The sequence below is a fragment of the Hippopotamus amphibius genome, chromosome 10 (genome assembly GCF_030028045.1).
Source record: "Hippopotamus amphibius kiboko isolate mHipAmp2 chromosome 10, mHipAmp2.hap2, whole genome shotgun sequence".
Lineage (NCBI taxonomy): Eukaryota > Metazoa > Chordata > Mammalia > Artiodactyla > Hippopotamidae > Hippopotamus > Hippopotamus amphibius.
In genome coordinates, this window is record NC_080195.1 from 25759615 (window position 1) to 25776608 (window position 16994).

The following is a 16994-nucleotide window of genomic DNA, read 5'->3' on the forward strand; positions in this document are numbered from 1 at the left end:
GCAAAGAAAATACTTTAGCTAATAGCAATCTAAAGGACTTTTGTTTTTTCATCCCGAACACTGCTTCCACGATAACTAGTGATAAGTTTCAAGATCCCTAAGTTTAAACTCAAATCGTAAGTTTAAGTCTCCGAATCCCCAACCCCACCTAACTGAAGAAAGTTAAGTCTAATGGGACAAAACTTCCAATTTCAGAGTAGTTGTCAGGACTGGAAAGAGCACTAGAAAATCGAGTTTGAAGACCTGGATTCTAACGTCGAATTTGCCACTACCTAGTTAACGTCATTTACAGTAAATCACAACCTTTCTGGGCCTTAAGAGATCTGCTATTACAACACCTTTATCTTACTGATGAAAAACAAGGCTCCGTTGAGTTCTAACCTTCTAAACATTAGGCTGAAGCTCAAGTTGGTGGCCCCTCATGGCAGGACTACTCACTTATTCAAGTCGGGTTTGAGAAGCCCCATGATCGCAGTAAACCTCCCTTTCTCGTCTTCATTTTCTCCGCGGAGGAATCCAGCCACAGAACCACACTCAGTAACTTGAAGCAGTAAGGCGAGCACCTGTCCAGCGAGCTCCTGAGATCTTGGGCTGGTCCACGGTTGCTCCGAGCTGTGTGTGACTACAAAAATATAGATGGGTCCTGCCAGGTGACGGAGACCTGTCTTCCATGCAGGGCAGACCAAGGAATTCTTGGCGGCCTCAACTTTCCTCAACAGCTTAAGAAACAGCAACCCAACTGCGGCCGCTTTCTCGGCCACTTGGGAGTGACGATCGCCTCTTCCTTCCGGCTCCTTGGGAGGGGCTGCATACTTCCCCAGGGCTTGTGCCACCTGCCCCAGCATCTCGGGCATCCCACGGAGCGAGGTGTCGCTCCCCTCGAATAATTGATCACATTCTTTGGCTTCCAGGAGAGCACTGAGGTCCTGAAGAGCTGCATTTCTGGCCTTGGCCCGTCCGGATCCCTGGCCGGCAAGGTGGTGCAAGATCTGGGAGAAGGCCTGTCCGAGGGTGGAGGAAGGCCACGGTCCAGTAGAGGAAGAGCCCTCCCGGGGTGGGGATGCCCGAGAGCTGTCAGGCTCCATGCCTCAGGCCGAGGACAAGGATGGAGGCGGGCGAGAACCCGCTAAAGAGGGGAAGGAAAGATAAGTCAGGGCCTGGGGTTCTCTCAATGAACAGAACTCAAATCAAATAAAGCGGCGAGACGTCTTGGAGGACCGAGGGAGAGTCTAGCCCGCAGAACAGCAAAGGTGCAAAGAAAAGAACGAAAGAAAGGGGTCTCTCTGGGAGTAACGGAATCTCAGATCCCTGATAGTGAAGGGGAGAAATTACTCTTGCCTCTCTGAAGAGTCAAAAAAAGAAACCAAAAAAAAAAAAAAAAAAAAATCCTAAAGCGTTTAAGAAATAACCCCCTAAGGCATGACACACACAGCACCCTTTACCTGCAGCCCTTCCGGCACGCCTGCGCCTATCAGGATCCGATGTAGCTAACGTCGTTGCCGCAAAGCACAAGGCTAGCTTCCGCCACTACCGCGGCAACGCTCCGTCATTTCACGACCTACTACCGTAAAGCAACAGCGACACGGCTTCAGGAAAGGGTGGAGCTATGGAGAATATATTTGCATGGATAATAAAGTCGTCGCTATTTTGTTTGTTTTCACTTCTGAGGTAAAAACAAAAGAAATATCACGGAATGTCGGTGACAGTGATAAAATGTACAGGATTTTACATAGCAATCCTAAATTAACATGCATTATATCTATCACCCTTACTGTAAAGTTAGTGGGTCGTACCCCGGGCTCCTTAACCGGAAAGTACGTTTTGATCCTTTTGTAGTTCATAAGCGTGATGATTGGGTGTTCACGCGGCTGTGTGACATGTGCCACCATCTAAACCTTGTTACGATACTGGCACATCACCCGTCTGACGTGAACTTCGGGGATCATTTTAATCTGCTACTGTGATAGTGGTTTTGTGGTTCTCCGATTTATTGTTTCTGGGTGTTGTATGTCCTTTTCAACAGTGTTTAAAATCAGGCGGCGTGCGGAGTGTTTTTCCCTGAAACTGGTTTTTTAATGCGTGTAGGCAGAAGTCTTGAAGAGTAAATTTATTGTTAAGAGAGGAGTTGGAAGGTGACCTTGGAGGGGGCCGCGCTGTGAGCACACGGGTGATCCTGGCGCCGGGGTGGGGCTTAGGGCCGCCCGCGGGTGTGGACGGCAGGGGCTCCCTGGGCGCGTCGCGGCGGCTCCTGGGGCGGGACCGCCGCCTGCAGATTGCAGAGGTGGGGCGAGAACGAGGAGCCTGGGCCGCCTGCGACCGACGTCCCATTCTGGCCGGTCTCCGGTCAGGCCCGCGTCGCCTGTCGCGTGTCGCGCGTCTCTCTTGATGCGGGATCCCGGACCACGCACCTGCGGACGTCAGAGGCTGGGTTCCCCAGGAGCCGGTCACGGCGCCTGGCCATCCCTGGGAGGGTGCCGGCGACGTCCTGTAGCTGGAGACGTCCTGTAGCTTCCGTCGTCCCGTAGGAGGCCGGAGGAGCAAACTTTATTTGTGCCAAGTCTTGGCCGGAGCGCGGAGAATCGGGCGGCGGACACCGCGGGTGGGGGGAGGGGGGGGCGGGGCTGGGCCGCTGCTCGGAGAGGGATTCTCGGCGCGAGGCCCCGGGCCGCTGCTGAAACCCACGCTGCCCCGCAGGCCGGCTTCGTTTCCGCCGAGCCTCTGGCAGGTCGTCTCCCGGCTCTGGGTTTCCCGTGTCCTCCGAGCCCTTAGGCGTCCAGAGAGAGACCTGCGGGGTTTTCCGATTTGGGGTGTGTGTGTGTGTGTGTGTGTGTAGGAACGGAGGTGTCAAGAGTAGGTTCTGGTCCCCAGGGGGCGATTAGGGTGAGGGGAGACTTAAGGACTTTGGTCCCTCCTTGGACCTGTCTATCTGTGTGTCTATCTATGTATGTCGCTCCAAACCCCCTCGCTCGTTCTGTGACTTTGAGCAAAAGTTCCGCAGCCTCTCTGTGCCTTAATTTTTCTCAAAGGTAAAACGTGGGTAGTACTAGTCCCTACTTCCTAGGATTTTTATGAGAAATAAAGAAGTTCGAGCAATTTCTGGTCCGTGGTAAACTCTGTACAGGTGTTAGTTCTTATTGTTAAACCACAGCTTCTGTATTAACTTACATTTCCTCTTTTCAGGGGAATTTTATGGTTAAGACCCTTCCTCTCAACCTCTTTCACTTGTGGCCTTCCTTTCTCTGACCAATTGGTGGCACTCATGATTTTCTAAGCAATTTCAAGCATTGATTAAAAACTCCCAAAGGGGTTCTCACATAACAAGATTTCCCATCTTATTGACCCCTGTGGGAACAAGATGACAATCCACAGACAGTTACTGTATCTCTCCCGTGTGGGACCCTGTCTTCCCTGTTCCACGTGCCCTTTGTGCAACGTGGATCCAAGATCTCACTCCCTTATAAGGAAAGTACTTGCATCGCAAGCCTTCACCCCCCTCTACACTGTTGAGTTTCCTGAGGCCAGAGACCACGTCTTTCTCTCCAGTGCCTGGCACAATTTAGTCATGCCATAAATGTTTGTTGAACCCACATGTCCATCCACAGAGGACTGGCTGAGTAAAGCACGGTACATCCACACAATGCAGTTCTGTGCAGACGTACAAAGGAATGAAGAGCATCTCTGTGGAGGCTGTGGAATCCTAGGAGATATTGTTGAAGTGCAAAAAGCAAGGCTGAGACCACGTATATGTTGCTTCTCTCCTAACAAAGCTGCGGTGCATTTGCTCACACTTTAAAGAAACAGCAATGGAGGAATAAATTACAAACTAATGAAAAAAAAAGGTTACGTGTAAGACAAGAACAAGGTGAAAAAAAGTGGAAGCTAGACTTCTATTCATATACTCTATCTTATTATAGTTTTGACTTTAGCATCATGTAAGTACTTTACATAATGATTTTTTTAAAAGAAAATACAAAGTATTTCCTAAAAGAGAAAAAAAAGCCATGAATCAAAGTATATTTCAAATTATTGGCATAACCACATGGAAAAATAAGAAAACTGACTTTAAAACTCATGATTTTGACTGTATATCCTTAGTGGGACTTATCCTAAGAACAGAATGGAATGGCAAAGAAATCAAACTGCATTTAATAATAGTAGTTGTTAGTAATAATACTGGTATTGTTATTTAGATGCTGTCACATGTATATTTTACATATATGTGTGTATATAAAATAACAGAAAAGTAATTACCTTAATATTGTTAGAAACCAAGGTCTTCCGTGAAAGATAAAGAGATACAAGTATCAAATCAATGAAACGATGTAAATTCTATAAGCAAAAATTTGAATTAGCAATGGGAGTATGAATTCATTATTAATTTTTCTTTTTACAAAATACATATATCCTAGCTGTGTCCACTGAAAAGGTCAAGAAGCAATGAAAATCCAACGGCCATGAGCAGCCCTAGTGTCCAAATTCATAATCTAAATGCCATTGCCCACTAAGAGGAACCAGGACTCCTTTAGGAAATGACTAATTTCAGAACTGGGGCGAGGACTGTGTAAGATGAGCTTGTGGCATTTTATTATGACAGAAAGCAAGGTAGCTATCAAATATTACTGAGGTTATGTGAAAAGAACCCAAGAGCAAGAATGAAGGGGCACCCTTTGGCCAAAGTGGAACAATTTGGGCTTAAAAAAAGAATAATGCCTAATGGATTGAAACATGTAAGTACAAATCCATGAATTCATTCACAGTAATACTAAAAAAAAAAATCTCTGATCACTCACGTTTGGATCGCTAAGGAACAAACTATTTTGAAACTCAGTAAAAGGAAAAAAAAATCAAGCATTCTACTATATATTTTAGGGTATCCAAATAGTTTGTAAGGGCAACAAGTGCCACAGAACTAGTAGAATTAGAAAGTTACTGTTCACAGGTTGGAATGAAGCACCGGGACTAGGCAATGATCATTCACGGCTACTAGAAATAGGAAGTGGAACATTGATGGGAAACTTATAATGGCTGGATGAAGCTAACAAAGCCTGAACCCACTGATTTATCTTAGCATCACTAAAAGTGAGACAACCAGATACCACGTGCCTCTTGATGCAATGCAACAGGAAATACGCACCATCTATGAAATATTGTTGCACAAAAATTGACCCTAAATCTAATTGAACTTCTAGATCTAACTTCGAAACGGCAAGAAATATGGAGGACACAGAAACAGATTAAGAGGCCAAGACAATATGATAAGCCAAGCTAAGGATACAGGAAATTCCACAAACTACCCAGTTTCTTCAATAAATAACTAGCATGAAAGAAATGGAGTGGAGGGAATTCCTTGGCGGTCCCGTGGTTGAGACTCTGCGCTGGGGGCCTGGGTTCAATCCCTAATTGGGAAAGTAGGACCCTGGAAGGTGCGTGGTGTGGCAAAAAGAATTAAAAAATTTAAAACAAAATTTTTTTAAATTAAAAATAAAAAAATTTTAAAAAAAGATAAAAGAATGGAGTGGAGAGAGGATTGATGTAGTTTATTTATTTATTTATTGGCTGTGTTGAGTCTTTGTTGCTGCACGCGGGCTTTCTCCAGTTGTGGCGAGCAGGGGCTGCTCTTTGGTGTGGTGCACGGGCTCCTCATTGCCATGGCTTCTCTTGTTGCAGAGCATGGGCTCTAGCCACGTGGGCTTCAGTAGTTGCAGCACATGGGCTCAATTGCTCCGCGGCATGTGGGATCTTCCTGGAGGATTCCTAACCACTGCGCCACCTAGGAAGCCCCTGATATAGTTTTTAAAGACACCTCAATCAAATGCAATGTTGGAGCTTGTTTTCAATAAACATATCATAAAAAGATATATTTAAGACAATTGGGAAATTTTGAACATAGTTCTGCTACACGGTGTTTATATAATTTGCCATCTAAACGGCACGTTGGGAGTTCAAGGAGACGCTTTTAATAGTTATGCTGGTACAAAGGTGTAAATTTGGGGGTCTGTCCTAGGCAAACTTGATCACCCTGGTATCACACAACTTTGTGAAATTATTGTTAATTTGATAGTGTTATTATGTTTACATTTTAACATATTAGTTTCAGCTGTAGAACATAATGATTCAATATATGTATATATTGCAAAATGATCACCACAAGAAGTCTAGTTAACATCCATCACCACACAATTAAATATTTTTTCTTGTGATAAAAACTTTTAAGATCTCAACTCGAGGATGGATGATGCCTTAGAGGACTGGAATGGGGAGGGTGGGGGGGAGTCGAGGGAGGGAGGGAATACGGGGATATGTGTATAAATACAGATGATTAAACTTGGTGTACCTCAAATAAATAAATAAATAAATAAATAAAATGAAAAAAAAAGAGAAAAGGTAAAAGTTTTCAACTTAAGAAAAAAAAATCAATCCTGTATTGAGGTTACTATGATCTATGGTAAGAATAAATCATATATCCAAGAAAAAAAAAACTTTTAAGATCTACTCTTTTAGGAACTTTCAAATATACAATACAGTGTTTATTAATTATAGTCACCATACATCCCCAGTACATATTTATTTTATAACTGGAAGTTTGTACCATTTGACCACCTTCACCCATTTTGTCTGCATCCTTCCCTGCCTCTGGCAACCACGAATCTGTTTCTATGAACTTACTATTTATTTAAAAAAATGCTTTCTTTTTTTTTTAAGTTATTTGTTAGAAAAACAATTCTCAAACTTTTTAGCCTCAGAATCCTTTATATGCTTTAAAAATTATTGAGTCATACAAAGATGATCAGAATCAAAAACACTGAAAATAAATTTTGGTAAGGATGTTGCGACAGTGAAACACTGGTGGTTGAAAAGTAAAATGGTGCAGCTGCTGCAGAAAGCAGTTTGAGGGTTTCTCAAAAAGTTAAATATAGAGTAACATAGAATTAATCATATGACCCAGGAATTGTATTCCTAGGTATGTAACCAAGAGAACTAAAAACATGCATTCATATAAAACCTTAGACACATGTTCCCAGCAGCATTATTACAATAGCCAAAAGTGAAAACAACCTAAAAGCCCATCAACTGATGAACTGATAAACAAAATGTGGTATATAGGTACAATGGAATAGTATTCAACCATAAAAAAGAATGGGGTTTTGATATCTGCTGCTATATGGGTGAATTTTAAAGACATTATGTTAAATGAAAAAAGCCAGACACAAAAGATTTCATTTATATGAAATGTCCAGGCTAGATGAATCAGTGGAGCTAGAAAGGGGTTGAGGAGAGGAGAGGGGAGAATTGACAGTGACGGAGTTTCTTTTCAGGGTGATAAGAGAATTGACAGTAACGGAGTTTCTTTTCAGGGTGATAAGAATGTGCGGGAATTAGCTAGTGGTAATAGTTGCCCAACTAGTAAATATACTAAAGTCTACTGAATTATATTTTAAAGTGGTGAATCCTATGGTATGTGAATTAAATATCACTTTAAAAACTAATTTTAAAAAGTATTGAGGATCCCAAAGAGCTTTTTTATGTTAGATAGATATTTTTTTCTGTTAGAAATTAAAACTGACAAATTTTTAATATATCCATTTATTATTTTAAATATGGCAACAATAAACCCATTACAGGTTAACTAAAAATTATTTTTATGAAAAATTGTATTTTTCAAGACAAAACAAAAATAGAGAAGAGTAGCATTATTTTACATTTTTGTAAACAGATCTGTAAAAATTTGCAACTCGTACCTGGTTTAGTAGGAAAAAGATTCTTAGATCTGTTGCTGCCTTCAGTCTGTGTTGGAAAACTCCACTGTACAATCATGAGAGAGTGAGAATGAAAAAGACAAACAATATGTTAATATTATTATAAAAGTAGTTTTGACCTAACAGACCTCCTGATAGGGTCTTGGAAATCCTCGGGAGGTCTCCAGACCAGACTTTGAGAACTGCAGCTGGAAATTCACACAAGTATTAATGATGGATATCATGTGATATCTGGGATTCACTTTAAAATACATCCACAAAGAGGGGTGGTGGGAAGGAGTGATCAACAGATGAAAGAAGAAAAGATTATCAGGAATTCCCTGGTTGTCCGGTGGTTAGAACTCCACGTTTTCATTGCTCAGAGCCTGGGTTCAGTCCCTGGTTGGGGAACTAAGATGCCACAAGTAACAAGGTGGAGCCAAAAAAAAAAAAAGGTTATCAATGTGTTGACAATGCTGAATTTGGGAGTGAGTCATGGGTGTTCTTTATATTAGTCTCTCTATCATAGTGTGTCTGATATTTACATAATTAAAAAATTGTTATTCCTCTTCTTAAAAATTAATTTATTTATTAATGAATTTATTTATTGGCTGCGTTGGGTCTCAGTTGCTGTGTGCAGGCTACTCTTCATTGCGGTGCGTGGGCTTCTCATTGCAGTGACTTCTCTTATTGTGGAGCACAGGCTCCAGGCACATGGGCTTTAGTAGTTGTGGCGAGAGTGCTCTAGAGGGCAGGCTCAGTAGTTGTGGTACACAGGCTTAGTTGCTCTGCGGCATGTGGGATCTTCCCGGACCAGGGCTCAAACGTGTCCCCTGCATTGGCAGGCAGATTCTTAACCACTGCGCAGCCAGGGAAGTCCCTTTCCTCTTATTTTTAATCAATGCTGGTTTAACTGAGCAAAAGACCTTAAGGTAGTTGGTAGGAGGCAAAACCAAGTGAGGGATTGGATATATAAAGGTGCAGTGATGGGACTTCCCTGGTGGTCCAGTGGTGTGGGTTCCATCCCTACTTGGGGAACTAAGATCATGCCCCTCTGCTGGTGGGGGTAAGGTGTAGGGGGTGGGGCGTGCAGGGTGGGAATGCAGAGATGAATTCGATGCAGTTCTTGCCTTCAATAAGTTTTCATCTGCTGGGGGAAGAAGGCATCTGAGAAAAAGTGGCACCTTTAAGGAGCACCAGGCACTCTGCTCAGGGCCTCAAGTCCGTTGTTTCCTCCTCACAGCCACCCTAGGAGGCTGGCGTCATTATCTCCATCCTGCAGATAAGGAAACTGAAGCTCTGAGAAGTTGAGAAACTTGCCCAAGATCTCACAGTGGAAAGTGGTAAAGATGCAATTAAAGCTCCGTCTTTTGGACTCCCTAGATTTTGCTCTTCCCGGCTGTACCATTTTTATGCAGACCTTCCAGGTACACAGTCCCAGAATGTCACTCCCACTGTGTACCTCGTGAATAACACCCCCCCCACCACCACCAACAGAGGCCCAGGTGGTGACCTGGGGAGCCCACAGTCTTTAGGAAAAGAACTAATAATCATGTCACCTTGATTGGTCTTCACTCTGCACCTGTCCCTTCATTCAATCCACACAACTTAATTCATGGCGTAAGCATGTTATCCACGTTTGTCTCCCTTTCCTTGACTTTCTCCTCCTCCGGCTTTTGGAAAGCAATCTGGCAACATTCCTTGAAAGAATACATAATTCGTGGCAACTGTGTCTTGAGACTCTATCAAACACAAATAACTCTATATAAGGATACGGGTTCAAGACCACAAGGATGAACAAGTAGGTCCCTTGTGTGACCACTCATAGCGTAAAAACCTGAAAACAAAGTGAAGGCTCATCAAGGACACATCCCCACTGGGGAATCATCTAGTCATTTACTACAAGAATAAAAAATGGACCTAAACTGGAGGACCAGGAGGGGTTCCTACAAGGTGTTATTCAATGGTTAGTGTAAGATACAGAGATGCTATGATCTCCCAGTTATAAGACAATGCTTGAAAAAGTGAATGCCTTTAGGTCTAAGAATACCTGCGTAAGGAGGACATATGCAAGGCTACATCCAAGGTTCTCAGCATAGATGACCTTGGGTGCCGACGTGAGGTAAAGAAGGACAGAGGAAGATGGAGGAGCTTAGCAAAACCAAACCAAACAGAAAGAAAAAATGACCGCATCTTTTTACAAAGCTTGTATATGGTTATATTTTTGTACTTAAGTAAAATTGTGTGTGAATGTGGTTACGTATAAAGAGGTTAGAGTTTTAAATCTTTCTTTTAAGGAGAAATGGAAGAATGCAATAAATTGCAGAGAGTCTGTGGCTAAACATATAGTAATACCTCTCAGTTTTTCAAAGACCATAGCATTGACAATTTAAGGTGAAAACCTCTTCATAGGGAAAAACAAAAGTGAGAGAAAGTAAAAAACACAAGTGTTTGCTCCCTTTCATTCATCTAAGAGTAAAAACTAATGTGATTACAGCTTGACTAGATTCCAACTAGTCTTTCAAGGTTCGTATGGTCTAAACATGGTTATAATAGGATTTTGAAACACACTGTCAGATAACTACTGCTTGCAGCAGAGCGACTTTTCTGATTATAGGCCAAATAGAAAAATGATAATACCATGTTTACAACCCTTGAGTACCTGTGGAGAGTGAGGCGACCACTAGATCCTTTTGCAAACGAGGCTATAAAATTTTTAACATTGATTATGACTATACCTCTTGGGCTAAAGAATATACTAATTATTTTGAGGGTTCATGTGTTCATAAAATTTGTAGAACAAGCACCAAATGGCTCTCAATGAACTAGAATTCTTTTGAAACAGTATAGAGAGCTATAAACTGAAAGAATCTTGTAAATGTTGAATATCCACCCACACAACAGTCGTAGCCATGTTGAACATTTGACCGGGGACTTCCCTGGTGGTGCAGTGGTTAAGAATCTGCCTGCAATGCAGGGGACACGGGTTTGAGCCCTGGTGCAGGAAGATCCCACATGTTGTGGAGCAACTAAGCCCGTGTGCCACAACTACGAAGCCCGAGTGCTGCATCGAAGAGTAGCCCCTGCTTGCCGCAACTAGAGAAAGCTCATGTGTAGCAACGAAGACCCAATGCAGCCAATAAATAAATAAATAAATTTACAAAAATTAAATTAAATTAAATTCAAAAAAAAAAGAAAATTTGACTAAATGAGTTGGCTTTCACTGTGATAAGAGCCCACTACATCTCCAATATACCTTCCTCCCTCCTAAAATTCTAGGTTCACTTAGGTTCCTTTTTATGTCTGTGTTGTCAGTTTAATATTTCTACAATCGCTTCTTTTTTTTTTTCAGATCTTTATTGGAGTATAATTGCTTTCCACTGCTGTGCCAGTTTCTGCTGTACAACAAAGTGAATCAGCAGTATTTATACATATATCCCCATATCCCCTCCCTCTTAAGCCTGCCTCCCACTCTCTCTATCCCACCCCTCTAGGTCATCACCCATCATCAAGTCGATCTCCCTGTGTTATGCAGCAGCTTCCTGCTAGCCATCTATTTTACAGATAATCACTTCTTTTATTAAGCTGGTGTATGATCTAAGGACAACTTACCCACGAGCTGTTCCCTCCACAAGGGGTGTGGATCCTGCCCACTTGTTTTTCCTCGAGGACCTCATTCCAATGGCAGGACCTTCCTATGTTCTCTACTCCATCATTCCCAATAGTTTCCAAAAGGCTCACTCTATTCCACCATTAAAATGTTCTCCCTGGGACTTCCCTGGCGGTCCAGTGGTTAAGACTTCACCTTCCAAAACAGGGGGTGCAGGTTCCATCCCTGGTTGGGGAGCTAAGATCCCACATGCCTCACGGCCAAAAAAACAAAACACAAAACAGAAGCAATATTGTAACAAATTCAATAAAGACTTTAAAAATGGTCCACATAAAAAATAAATTAAAAAAAAAATGTTCTCCCTGATGCCATATTCCTCTGGAGCTACCACCCTATTTCTCTGTTCAGCAAAATGTTTTAAAACAAAAAGAAAACAACAAACTTATTCATGTTGTCTCCAACTCCCCACTTATCATTCACTTAGGGTTTTTTTTTTTTTTTTTAATTATGGCAAGCTTGCACCTGGTTGTATCTCTCCTTTTTTAAAAAAAAATTTATTTATTTTATTTACTTTTTTGGCTGTGTTGGCTCTTTGTTGCTGCTCATGGGCTTTTTTTTTTTTCCCCTAGTTGTGGCGAGCGAGGGCTACTTTCCATTGTGGTGCATGGGCTTCTCATTGCGGTGGCTTCTCCTGTTGCAGAGCCCGAGCTCTAGGCACGCAGGCTTCAGTAGTTGTGGGACATAGGCTCAGTAGCTGTGGCGCATAGGCTTAGTTTCTCCGCGGCACGTGGGATCTTCCCGGACCAGGGCTCAAACCCGTGTTCCCTGCACTGGCAGGCAGATTCTTAACCACTGCACCACCAGGGAAGTCCATGTATCTCTTAAACTTTTAAAACTTTATAATACTCCCCGCTCTTTAAAAAAAAGGCCATTGAAGAAGGACCTTTTGTCCTGTAAAGGGACCCAAACTCAGAATTTGGCAGATTGCTTTTCTTGGTGTCATTTAAATTGTTCCCCTATCTCCCTCATTTCCTGTGAAGAGCTAGTTAGATCTAGGGGCAGGATTGCCTTCAGGATCAGTCTTGGGGGGTGGGACTGTGTACTGACTGTATCACAGGAGGCACGTAGTTTCCCATTGTTATTGATAAGAGAGAAATATCTGATATAAAGTTCCTTATCAATCTCTCCCCTAGTGGCATTAGCAGCCATAGATGGTCTTTGCTTTAGGGGTTACGAAATGGCAATTCTCTAATTTCATTACAGGCAGATCTCATTTTATTGCTCTTTGAAGATAGTACTTTAAAAAAATAATTACTTAGGCCATGTCAGGTCTTAGTGGCAGCACGTCGGCCTAGTTGTTCAGCAGCAGGTGGGATCTTAGTTCCCTGACCAGGGATCAAACCCATGTTCCCTGCGTTGGAAGGCAGATTCTTAACCCCTGGACCACCAGGGAAGTCCTAAAGATAGTATGTTTTTTCACAAATTGAAGGTTTGTGGCAACCTTGAGTCAAGCAAGTCTATCAGCACCATTTTTCTAACAGCATTTGCTCCCTGTGTGTCTCTGTGTCACATTTTGGTAATTCTCAAAGAATTAGAAGTGGAGCCTGAAGATGTGACTGAATTGCTGCGATCTCATGAAAAAAAACCAAAAAAACAAAAAATTTTAAGGTTGAGGAGTTGCTTCTTATGGGTGAACCAAGAAAGTGGTTTTTTGAGCTAGAATCTACTCCTGGTGAAGATGCTGTGCAGATTGTTGAAAACACAGCACAGGATTTAGAATATGACATAAACTTAGTTGCTAAAGTAGTGACAGAGTTTGAGAGGACTGACTCCAGTTTTGAAAGAGGCACTACAGTGGATCGAATGCTCACGAACAGCAGTGTTAGAGAGAAATGGTGCATGAAAGGAAGTCAATCGATGAGGCCAGCTTCACTGGTGTCTTATTTTAAGAAACTGCCACAGTCACCACAACCTTCAGCAACCACCACCCTGATCAGTCAGCCGCCATCAACAGGGAGGCAAGACTCTCCACCAGCCCCTTGACATAAACTTCTTTTTCTTTGTGGCTGTGTGACCAACTGGAGATACATTTAGATTCACTTATTTCTTTTCTGTTTTTTAGGAATGGCTTCTCTCTTGCTTCTCATTCACTTCTCAACACACTCAACCGAGCCTCCAGCCCCCTGAATGCAGCAAAACTGCTCTTGTTCAGGCCATCAATGGCCCCTCCGTGGCCAAATTCTGTGGACACTTTCACTTCCCTTTTATCTGATCTCTAAAGAACATCTGGTTCTTGCCCTTTCTCTTCTCGACACTGTCTCCTCTCTGGCTTGCGGTGAGCCTACGTCTCCAGGTTCTCCTTCCATCTCTCCATCACTCCTCCTTTCCTGGATCCTCTGCTTTCTTGAGGTCTTGAAAGTTTCTAGTTCCTCAGAACTTGTCAGGGATCTTTCTTCGTTGCCAACCCTCTCTCCCAAGGTGACCTCATGCTTCCCACGGCCTTCAGCACCATCGATGTGTCCAAACCCCACTGTGGATGTCCAGTGCATACCCACCACTGAGCTTCAGAATCACACATTCAGATTTCTACCTCGTATCTCCTTCTGTAGGTCTCATGGGTAAATTTAACTTTTCTCTTTTAAGTTCTATTTAATTAATTTATTTTCTTTTTGGCCATGCCATGTGGCATACAGGATCTTAGTTTCCCGACCAGGGATGGAACCCGTGCCCCCTGCAGTGGAAGTGCGGAGTCCTAACCACTGGACCACCAGGGAAGTCCCTAACTCTAACAATTCTAAACTGAAATTACATCTTCCCCTCCAAAGCTTTTCTTTCTAGAATCTTGTTCCTACTGAATAACCCTTCCATCCACCAATTCATTTAGCCATAAACCTGACCGTCATCCTTGTCATCCTCTCCCTTCCGACTGGCCTCTTCATTCTTTCATTCTTATCTGCCACCCCATCTCCATTAAACAACTAACTAATAAAGTCACTGCTGTTCTTAAATCCCATTATCATAAATTAAAACTCCTCACCATGGCCCTACATGATCTGACCCCTTTGTCCCTTCAAACTCATTTTTTTGTTTGTTTTTTGGTCTTTTTTTTTTGTCTTTGTTTTCTTGCTGTCTTCACCCCTCTCATAAAGCTCCAACCACACAGGATTTGTTCTCCAATAACCCAAGCTCTATTTTGCCTGAAAGCTCTCTCATATGCTCTTCTGTCTGGTCTTTCCCCAACTCTTGTCTTTCTTCTGGTCTCAGCTTCTTTCTTCTTGCTCAGAGAGGCCTTTCCTGGACTCACCCCCACACCCCCTCCCAGTTTAATTTAGGAGGGCACTGCAGCACTGCATATTTTTCATGGTTGGCACGTGTATATGTTATGTTCATTTAGTCTCTGTCTCTCCTGTTAGACCGTAAGTGTCTTACCAGTAGGGACCATATTGGTTTCTGTGCACTGGCACAGGGCATGGTGGCTGGCATACAGTAGGTACTCAATTAATACACACTGGCAGTTGAACAAACAGGAAAATTTTGAAATAGGTACTTTTCAACATTTGATTCTAAGTACAATTTTCCATATCAGACTTCTCTGCCAGTGGCATATTCAATGGATATCAGCTATGCCCACTGAAATAAAGCAAATCTTTTTTTTTTTTTTCAAATCCTTTTTTATGCAAAATGAATGCAGCACCTGTAACATAGTATATACTCTGTAAAGGACGCTGTATTCATTAGGACGACTGGGGGAAATACACAAGCTTTCTTATTTCTGATAGACCTATCATTTAGTCCCCTTATTTTTGGAGACTTGACTTTAGAAACAAAAAGAGCTTATATGTAAAAATGACTTTGAGCCTTTATTATGCATTCTTTTATGTACTCTTCCTAACCACACTCTGAGGCAGTTACTGTGATCTCCATTTTACAGAGGAGAAAAGCGAGGCTTAATGAGACTAAGAAATAAGGCCAGGGCCTCCCAGCTAATTAGAGGCAGACTTGGGTTTAACACCCATTCTTTGGATTCCAGTGCCGGCTTTGTTTATTCCACTCTACAAGCGAACCTCCTAATGAGGAGCAGAAGGGAGGGGACCCCTGATTTCCTCAAACACAGCCCCAGTTCATCACTGACTCTTACCAGTGAACCTTTTGTTTCTCAACTACTGAGCCCTTACCCCTTTCAAAACGAATAACTATGAACAAAAATCGGCCATTCAAAACAGCTCGTTCTTGATCCGTGATAGCTTCATGCATTGCTCTTTGTAAACCAGACTTTAAAGAAATTCCTTCTAATTTACTTTACTCTATAGGCATGGCTCACTTTTAAAAAAACAGATTTTATGTGATGATTTTCCTGTTTCAAAGTATAGAAATGAAAAAGCGAAAGTCCTTAGATCTCATTTTAAAGACTTTTTTAGTCATTAAAAACTCAGAGAATTCCTTTTAAATAATGAAATCCGCCTGGCACACTTAAGGCAATTATTCAATTCAATGTGCACCATGGCCAGAACACACAAAGCCTGGAATGCATGGCCTGTTTCTCAATCTGAATGTATGAGTTTTTAATCTTACACACCTGTAATGAATTTGCTGGGGCACGGTCTTTGCTCTATCCTCAGCATGCAATCAAGGAGGAGTCTGCTTCTTTGCAGAATCAAACTGAGGCCACTGCATCCTAACCACAAGGAAATGCAAATTTCCCCCTCCTCAGCTTCTCCCTTTCAAAAAGTTTGCTTCAAATGGCACTTAAAAGATAATTCTAGCTTGCTAAATTTAGGGTGTGGAAAAAGTCCAAAATAAGAATATTCCATGGGTAATTGTGCAAGAAATGTTCATATGTGCAGTAAGAGGAGGATGTTTTACACTTTCATGCATTTCTGTCTCTCTCATCCTCTCTCTCTTTTTGTCTTGACATCTGACATATAATTTAGCAAGGTGAGAAGTGACCTGAGGCAATGAAGGAGGCTTTACTGCCACAACCACATTTTCAATATAATATGATTTCATATCTGAGTTATTTCTCAAACCAGCCCTAATCAGAGTCGCTCATCAAAATGTATCCACAAGTTATCAGAAAATGCTTATCTTCTTCATAATCGAGGTAGATTTCTGGTTATACTCAGTTCACTTGTTAAAAAAAAAGTTATCTGTACAATTTGTTAGCTGTAAAAGAAATGTACTGGTATCTGTAGCTTGCTTTGAAATGCATTGAGAAGTACCTCTGCTCGCTGCTCAGCCAGCTCAGAGGTAGACAGCGTTGTGTGGTCCAGCAGGCACTCTCTTTAACATAGACTGTCATCTCTTAATGAAATGCATTAAGGCTAGATGGATAGATGTGGGATAAAACAAACATAGCAAAACGTTCATTGTAGGATGCACGTGTTCACTCTACAACCAGCTCTTCAATCTGAAAAGGATAAAGGTGGCCGGTCCCAAGGTTAGTGCAAACCTGCACCTTAGCTTCTAGGTAGAACCCAGGAGATGGTGCCAGTGGAGGCAGCTGTGTGGGACGCGGACAAACTGCGCCCTTGACATCCCAGCAAGCTTCCCACCCTACAAACCGGGCACCAAACTGGCGATAAGAGGCAGTGTCTCTGGGGACCCAAAAAAGGACATCTCTGCCGTTAAATAGTGTTTTCAGAAGGATG

General features: G+C 42.4%; 1 protein-coding gene and 1 non-coding gene across 4 annotated transcripts in view; one reads left to right on the forward strand and one right to left on the reverse strand.

Moving 5' to 3' along the window:
- Positions 1-1482, reverse strand: part of TTI2 (TELO2 interacting protein 2) — a 42294-nt gene extending 40812 nt beyond the window's left edge. For 2 of the 3 annotated variants that reach the window (XM_057697038.1, XM_057697035.1), the window contains exon 1: positions 439-1436. In XM_057697038.1, the coding sequence (XP_057553021.1) occupies positions 439-1085 (647 nt within the window). In that variant the 5' untranslated portion in view covers positions 1086-1436. The other variant, XM_057697037.1, reaches the window with a different exon arrangement.
- Positions 1483-1824: 342 nt separating this feature from the next.
- Positions 1825-1929, forward strand: LOC130830669 (small nucleolar RNA U13). The gene has a single exon (XR_009047840.1). It is a non-coding gene; the product is annotated as a small nucleolar RNA U13 (small nucleolar RNA).
- The last annotated feature ends 15065 nt before the right edge of the window (positions 1930-16994 follow it).